At 29.4% G+C, this 8,785-nt stretch overlaps 1 protein-coding gene across 1 annotated transcript; it reads right to left on the reverse strand.

Annotated features, from left to right (window-relative positions):
* Window positions 1-703: 703 nt before the first annotated feature.
* On the reverse strand, window positions 704-5,616 carry LOC113385096 (GATA zinc finger domain-containing protein 1). The gene is made up of 3 exons (XM_026622904.1): window positions 5,072-5,616; window positions 2,885-3,071; window positions 704-954 (listed from the first exon to the last, which is right to left on the reverse strand). Exons 1-3 carry the CDS (start codon window positions 5,450-5,452, stop codon window positions 743-745), a joined length of 780 nt encoding a protein of 259 aa, XP_026478689.1. The 5' UTR covers window positions 5,453-5,616; the 3' UTR covers window positions 704-742.
* Window positions 5,617-8,785: the final 3,169 nt, after the last annotated feature.

The following is an 8,785-nucleotide window of genomic DNA, read 5'->3' on the forward strand; positions in this document are numbered from 1 at the left end:
AGTAGTAAAGATAAGAAAATAAAAAAGGGACTCTACTGACGAGCAAACTGCTTGTCGACCAAAGAAAAAAAGGACTACTGACGAGCAAATTAAATTTCAGTCTGAAATAATAACAAGGGACTCTACTGACGAGCAAATTATTATAAATGTGAAAGAAGAAAAAAATGAGATAGCATAAAAAGGACTCTACTGACGAGCAAATTAAATTTTACACTAAAAAGTGAACGAGTGACGAGCAAATTCTTATAAAATTAAAGCAAAAAGGGACTCTACTGACGAGCAAAACTAAAATCAAATTAAAAAGGGACTCAATTTTCCTAGTGTCTTCACTTTTTGTTGATATTGTTTTAACAACGACGTTTTGTCTTGGCATTATCAGATAGATAGCATAACTTAGAAACCGCACAAATGACAAAAGAACTATCCTAGATACCAGGGTCTTTCTAACTCAGCTTCATAACATACGAGTGGCGTTGCAGTTTATGTGTAAAACGCCTAAATGCACAGCAAATACATAACATATTGACAATATTCAGTAGCATAATGTATGCAAGTTGCCTTGCCATAACATTGGTCTGTTATGCAAAGAATAATTATACTCTTCACTAAATAATATAAAAATATTTTATTAAATCATCATTCTAGTTGTATTACAAATTGATAAACTTCATAAATCTCCACTTACAAACATTATATCATGCCATTTAAAAAAAAATCATTACAAAAAGCGTTGTCATTTATTTTATTCATCATCTACATCAATTATATCGCCGCTGCTCGTCTTTGTCCTTTCATATCGTCCCAGGGACGTCCAGATAAATTCCTTGTTCCTATAATGATCAGCCTTACCATTATCCACACCAGGATAAGGAGTGTTTGCCTTGTAGTAGTCCGATGGTGCGTGCACAATAAACTCCATGCAACTCAGTTTTCGCGGTAGATCTTCCTCGGGACCTAGGAATAGATCATTGTTATAAGCAGGAGGAGTTGTTGGTGATAGATAGTATCTATTATATATATATATATATATATATATATATATATATATATATATATACATATATTTGTAATATTTTTGCAGCCCAACCGTCAAATTAAAAGAAGATTAAATAACAAAATTATTTATTCCATTAAACGTTTCGACACTTGATGTGTGCCATCATTCAGTAATCTAAAAAAACATATAACATAAATACACAAGTGATGATAAATATAAATATATAAAAAGAGGAGGAAATTATACATACCAAACCAGGAAAAAACAACAGAAAAAAATAATTATGATGTAAAATTGATTGAACACTAAATTTGTGTAAAATAATAATATACTATTATATTAACAACGAGAAACTGAAGGAGCACATATTGCCCTCCTATATTTAATGTTATTGATAGCGGTGCATTGTGGACACTGATCAAGGTTACAAAAGTGAGAAACGAAAGGGGAAAGAGAAACAGAAAAGAAATATAACGAACAAAAGATTCTAAAACTGTATAGATTTACTTTTCATGAAATTAATGATTACTTTGTAACTGTCATGTAAGAGATTAGAGGAATTACGTTTGTTTACACAAGAAGTATTAAGGGATATAAGTAAAGACTCAACTATCTTTCTAAGGTCACATTTTTTTCAATGTAAAGGATGGAAGGATTTGACATGTTAAAAGTGTGGTTCAGGTTTATCATATGTTTAGAAAGCATCGTTTTGAATTAATTTGGGTTTCTAGAAATATATATATATATATATATATGTTGATTAACCCTATTGCATAGATAAACAAGTATTGTATTAAGTAATTGTAAGCCCTATTGTATATATATTGGGAACTTTCACCAATGTAACAACTATAGCAATCATTGCAGAACAACCTGTAAACAGAATCACTAACCCTATCAGCGGGAGTTTTTGATTTAAGTTCTATAAAAATTTCAGTTGTCATTCAGTTTCCTTAATAGATAGGGCCATTTTGTTAAGTGATAGGGATTTTTGGGGAAAAAAACCTATCTTCAGTTCGTTTTGTTTTGAATAATAATTCTTATCCTTCAAATTTAGTTAATAACGTCATTAAAAATAGATTAGAGTTTTTACAACACAATTAAAACAGTTCTTATTATCATAACAATTCTTTTTCAAAATCCAATTCTTCCTCTTTAGATAAATATAAAGGTGTTATTTGTTTACCTTTCTTAAGTAATTTCTCTTATTTTTTAAAAAAGTTATTTGTCGCTGAAGATTTTCTTTTGGTTTTCACTTTTGACAACACTTTCAGTTGCCTTTTTTCTTCTCTTAAATCAAAAACTCCCGCTGATAGGGTTAGTGATACTGTTTACAGGTTGGACTGCTCTCCTACTCCTTCATTACACGTGTGTGACTACACTGCGTTGTAACCTTGATCAGTGTCCACAATGTAATGCTATCAATAACATAAAATATAGGAGGGCGATATGTGCTCCTTCAATTTCTCGTTTGTTAATATAATAGTATTTTATTATTTTACACAAATTTAGTGTTCAATCAATTTTGCATCATAATCAATTTTTTCTGTTGTTTTTCCTGGTTTGATTACTGAATGATGACACACATCAAGTGTCGAAACGTTTAATGGAATAAATAATTTTGTTATTTAATCTTTTTTTTAATTCGACGGTTGGGCTGCAAAAATATTACAAATATGTATCAACGTCGACAAAACTATCATATATATAATATATATATATATATATATATATATATATATATATATATAATATATATATATATATATATATATATATATATATATATAAATATATATGTATATATATATAAATATATATATATATATATATATATATATATAGGAGGAGTTGTTGGTGATAGATAGTATCTATTATATTAGTTACCTAGTATGTAGGTGGCGGGATCGAATCCCTCTTCGGGCGGCGGACTCGCTTGAGTCGGTAATAACCATGTGATGACTGCAGATTTTTCGCAGTACTGGTCCATCATCAGGCCGCGGATTTGGGCGTAGTAGTAGTCTCCGTCGATGTCTCGGAGGGACACTATGTCGCCTACTTGGTAGTAGCTTCCCTGAAAAAGGAATAGAAGGTTGAAAATGAAATATTCGATGGCGTCCATTAATTTCGTGAAGATTTTAGGCGAAGGGAGTGGTATAATAAGATATCACGTGTTTTTATTCTTTACCTGAATTTTATTTTAAAAAAACAAGCATTTTCAAATAAAATTCAAAAATTTTACAATATTTAATTATATTGTTATATTTTATATAATGTCCTCTATCAAGTAACTAAATATACACGTGATGTTTGGTACGGGAGGGGTGGTAATTTTGACTATCACCAAGGATCCAAAAATCCTTAAAAAATCGATCACGTGATCAATGGATACCCTCTTTTACGCTTTAACGGTATCTGAACATTTTGGCACATCTTAGAAAAAATGGATGTGTATGTAATTGAATGTTTGTATGTGCGGATACAATATTTCGTCGACGTTTTCAGGAGAACGGATCAACCGATTTATATGATTCAAAAAACATTCGATTCATATTCATAGGGAGAAGAAGTGGTGATTAGTTTTTGGCAAAGGCCATAATGTTTAAAATTAGGTTTGTGGATTTTAACAAAATAAACAAAATTATTAATGAATCATGTAAGTAAATAACGCTGTTTTTCTTCAATACCCTTTTTTAAAAAACTTTCTATAGATATCATTCTAATATTTCGTTATATAATCTACTCATTTATATTTGTTTTTATTATATTGTTATATTTTATATAATGTCCTCTATTTCACAATTTCATATATTTTATAAAAATCCACAAATTTCTATTTTTCTTAAGTATATTATTTGTTCAAACCTAATGAAGATTGTTTCTGGACAAATGTCGCGAGGATGAAACATATATATATATATATATATATATATATATATATATACATATATAAATTAGGGTGGTCCTTAATATGGATATTTTCGAATTTCTTTACTCCCAAGGGCTCAAATGTTTTCAAATTGATAAAAAACAATTTTCTGAAAGTTTTAGTTCTTAATATTAACTTTAAGGTAGTCCGCAAATAAATCTAAGTTTAAATTAAGAAAAGGTTAAAATAGAAAAATTCTTTATTATACGTTTCGACACTTAATGTGTGTCATTCAGCAATCAAACAAGGAAAAACTATATAAAATTTATTAATAATAATTTAATAATATATATGTAGATAGTTGGTAGTTTTTTAGCATTAGTTAAAAATGTAATTTATTTCCAAAATACCTTTAAAATTAAAATAAGACATTAAACCTATTTGCCACCTGGCCGTTGCACCGCCTATAGGTTAAAAAGCACTTGTAACAAATTTTTGAAAGACATCAAAAAAGCACATTTCTACAATGATGAAGTAACTGAAAGTTTTACTGAATGTAGTCAGATAATTGTTCGTTTGAAATGTGTTATTTATTGGGATATAATTGTTATGGTTTTCACAATATAATTAATATATGCTCAAAGTCAAATTGGACCTTTGTGCCTCGCCTTGCTCTACGTATATACTTTTTATTAAATTTATTTTAATTCATCGAATGCTACTTGAAACTTTTCAAATCAAGTCAAAGAAGAAATACTGAATACATTTTCTATCTCAACTCGCAGAAATTTGAAAATTTTGTATAAGCTCAGTAGTATTATTTATAATTATACACAAAATCCAGAATCGAAAAAGAATCTGAAAAACTTGAAATGTAATCAATAAGTCGAAAGACTCAAAAAGACTTGGATTGGATTATACCATGTTTTGTATAGAAAGTGTATAAAAGTTCCAGTTGACAAAATATAGACAAACTGATGGGGTTTATTGTTTTTTATAATACCTCATTGTATATAGCATTCAAACAACACATCCTTATGCACTTAAAGTATTAATTTTTTGATTCGCTAGAAATTGTTTAAAATATACCTTACTTAGCAAAACGTGTGCCGGGTCAGCTAATATATATATATATATATAGAGAGAGAGAGAGAGACATTTATATATAAGTAAATACCTATTACCATGTATCTATTATCCTTTACCTTATAATAAAGAAAATCACTCGTAACGACAGTGGCAACCGAAGAAGGAGCCTTCATCGGCTTCCCCTTCAATATGAACCGTCTACCCTTTCCTTTCGTAGACTGTTTCAAAGCAATGTTATTCAACCTGTTCTTGTATCGAGCAGCCCTTGTAGTCTTCCTAGCACTCCTCGATTCACTATCAGTTCCTGCCTTCGACTGACCATCACCATTACCATTACTATTACCACCACCGCCATTGTCTTCTGCCGAAGACTCCGTTTTAATATTGTTTCCATTTTCGTGGCATTCGTTGCAAAGTTTTCCGCATTCTATGTTGTGCCAAAAGATGCTCTCGGATTTGTCGCATTGGACGCAAATGGATTTTATACCGAACGGCATAGTAATAGTAATAGATATTTATTTATTAACTATTTATTGATTAGGATTTGTTCATTTTAATAATGTTTTTACATGGTTTGTGTGCGTTAGTTTGTTTGGAAATACTGGTAGTGTTGTTTTTGTAATTCGCGCACGACATAACCTTAAAAATTTGACAGATGTCACAACGGCGTGAAGTTGGTTTAGCTTGGAGTTTTCGTTGCGCTTGACAGGGATGTAATGGAGCGAAAATTGAAATTATAATTTGAATTATGATGCGTTTAAATAAATTACTAACTCGTGGGGTGTATGGCATCGTGCCTTAAGGCAAATTGCTGGAACTTCCCGTACTGTAACGAAATGTTCGAGAAATACAGAATGTTTTCAAATAGATTATTATGAATACTGTAACGCTGTCTTAATATTTATAAGAATTATATAAACTGAATTGCAAAGTTAAAATTATCTATTTAAAGGATATAAGTGAGTTTTAGAACTTTAGACATGATTAAAATTAAAACCTGAATTATTTTCGATATTTATTTTTATTTATTTATTTATTTTTTAAATATTAACCCACAGTTTAGTTCCAAGAGGACTTAAAAATATTATTATTATACATTACGGATAACAATTAATATATATATATATATATATATATATATATTAGGGTGGTCCTTAACATGGTCATTTTCGAATTTCCTTGGTCCCAGGGGCTCAAATGGTTCCAAATTGATAAAAAACAATTATCTGAGAGTTTTAGCTCTTAAAATCAACTTTTAGATAGTGTGCAATTCAATCAAACTTCGTATGGAAATACCATGGAAAAAAAATTGAAAATTAAAAAAAAAATTTTTTTAGGTATAATTTAGCGACAAATGAATTAGAAGTGAAAATTCGTGTCATTTTTTATCGAAAATTCGACGCTCTGCAAAATGTTTGAAAAATTTTTCATGCTATTTCCATACAAAACTTTGATTGAATTGCGCACTGTCTAAAAGTTAATATTAAGAGCTTAAACTTTGAGAGAATGGTTTTTTATCAATTTGGAATCATTTGAGCTCTTGGGAGCAAGGAATTTCGAAAATGTCCATATTAAGGACCACCTTAATATATATACAATTAATATACAATATGGATAAATTACAATATATAGTAAATAAAAATAATATATTTACAACATAATAGTAAACATAATACAGAATGTAACAATATTATGTATTTACATAGAATAAGATAAAATAATAAAATATATATTTGAAAAGAAAATAAAAAGGTTAATTTGAACATATGGAGATTATTTGATTAGGTGAAGTGTTTGTTATGAATATCTATTTCATTTTTAATCAAGTTAAATTTAAAGGACATAAGTAGGATAGACGAATTTAAGAGAGAATTATTTTAAGGAGTAGGATAATTGAAATATAATTGTGAACGCGAAGATAGCTTAGGAACATTAAAGATATAAATATATACTAGTGGTGTATGACATCGTGCCTTAGGGCAAATTGCTGGAACTTCCCGTACCGTAATGAAATATTCGAGAAATTTTAAACGATTTCAAAAATATTATTACAAATACTTTCATTATTTTTGCTATCTTGTTCTGTGCAAATCAAACGTAAATCATAAATCAATTTATATCCAGAACTTTAACAATCGTCATTTCATTTCGAATTCAATTTCAAAAAAAAATAGTTGCCCAATTTACACAAAATTGAAAAAGTGCTGCCGTATAGTCACAGTCTAATCGCATTTGCAAATAATTCTGTGCGACATTTTCACTTAGACTGTGCTTAGCTTGGTGGCATTTTCACATTTTTCAATAGTTTTCTTTTCACAAAATTGTAAAAGTACTTCAGTCCATAAACAGTCTAATTGCACTCGGGTAAACATTTGCACCAGAGTGGCGCTTAGACTGGGCAATTTTTTGAATTTTTCATCCAAAATTACAAACATATTTTATGGAAAATAAAAGAAGATGTAATAATTTCTCAAAAGCAATTGTTTTGTCATTACAAGCAGAAAGTATTTTAGATCATTCAAATTGGACGATTAGTTCACTCAAAAACTGCCATTTTTTGCACATATGGCTCCGTATCTCCAAAACGGCAAGTCCTGTTTTTGCCAAAAACTAATCACCACTTTTCTTTATCAATACGAATTGAATGCTTTTTGAATTATTTAAATCGGATGATCCGTTCTCTCAAAAACTCGATTTATTTTTTCTGCACTCTTTGCTCTTTATCTCCGTAACGGCTAGACCTGCCTTTGTCAAAAACTGATTAGCACATTTTCTTATCAATAGGAACCGAATGGTAAATAAATCATTCAAATTGGTTGAAACGTGCGTCCGAAAACGTGTACGAAAAATTGTATCCACACGAAGATTCATCGCAAAAAGTGCCAAAAATGGTAGTTCAAGAGAACTGAGCGTCCGATTAAAATAATTCAAAAAACATTCTGTTTGTATTGACTGAACGATAAAATGTTTATTTTTTTGAAAGACAGATCCAGCAGTTTTGGAGATCCAATGAAAAAAGTTTTAAAAAATGCCATTTGGCGGATAAAAATGATTATTAGACATATATACATCAAATTGTCAGGTATTTTATGGAGATTATAAATGCTTCGAAAAATAGTTCCAAATATTCAAAGAAATTCAAATTATAAAAGAATCATAAAAGTCACATTTTTTTCAAATATTTCAAAACTCACAAAAATCTACATTTTTCAGTTTTCAAAAAATTTTAAAGCTGGAACTGGAAGTTCCAGCAATTTGCCTTAAGACACGATGCCTCACAACTAGTTTAAAATATATCTTTAAAATATATGTATTTTGTTTTGTAACAAATTTATAAGTGCATTTTACAACACAGGTATTTTTTAAGAAAATTTATAAGTGTTTTTACATTATAAGTATGTTTAATAAAGACTTGACCTTTAACAAAGATTCAAAAAACATTATTAATAATTTATTCACATCAAATATTACACATAAAGCATTTTAAATTATCCCATAGACCTTATATTACATGGACTGCTAGTCGAGTGCAAAGTAAGTAAACAAATATAGAAGAGACTGTGACGTCACATGTCTGAGCGAACGTTGCCGACGAGAACCGCGGACTCTGCTGATTGATCAAATGTCACATGCCGTATATTTTATTTTAATAATATAATGTCAATTGTGATGGCTGAAAATTGTATAAGAAATTACTTTAGGAATATTATTAATGTACATAAAATTGAATTCACCTGTTAAAATCGGTGCATACATTATAAGTCTCATGTTAGGCACGTAACATACGACATAAGACATTTAATCAATCCGCGAGAGAGTCCGCGATTGTC

This window comes from Ctenocephalides felis, unplaced genomic scaffold (assembly GCF_003426905.1).
Source record: "Ctenocephalides felis isolate EL2017-DRISC unplaced genomic scaffold, ASM342690v1 CF-g0.4_SCAFFOLD_03571, whole genome shotgun sequence".
In the NCBI taxonomy this organism is placed as follows: Eukaryota; Metazoa; Arthropoda; class Insecta; order Siphonaptera; family Pulicidae; genus Ctenocephalides; species Ctenocephalides felis.

Excerpts from the sequence above, each read along its gene's own strand:
- LOC113385096 (XM_026622904.1), bottom strand. The coding sequence starts at position 5,452 with ATGCCGTTCGGTATAAAATCCATTTGCGTCCAATGCGACAAATCCGAG. Across the intron at positions 3,072-5,071 it reads GTGATTTTCTTTATTATAAG|GGAAGCTACTACCAAGTAGG; the intron begins GTAAAGGATAAT and ends TTCCTTTTTCAG. Across the intron at positions 955-2,884 it reads TCCCGCCACCTACATACTAG|GTCCCGAGGAAGATCTACCG; the intron begins GTAACTAATATA and ends ATCTATTCCTAG.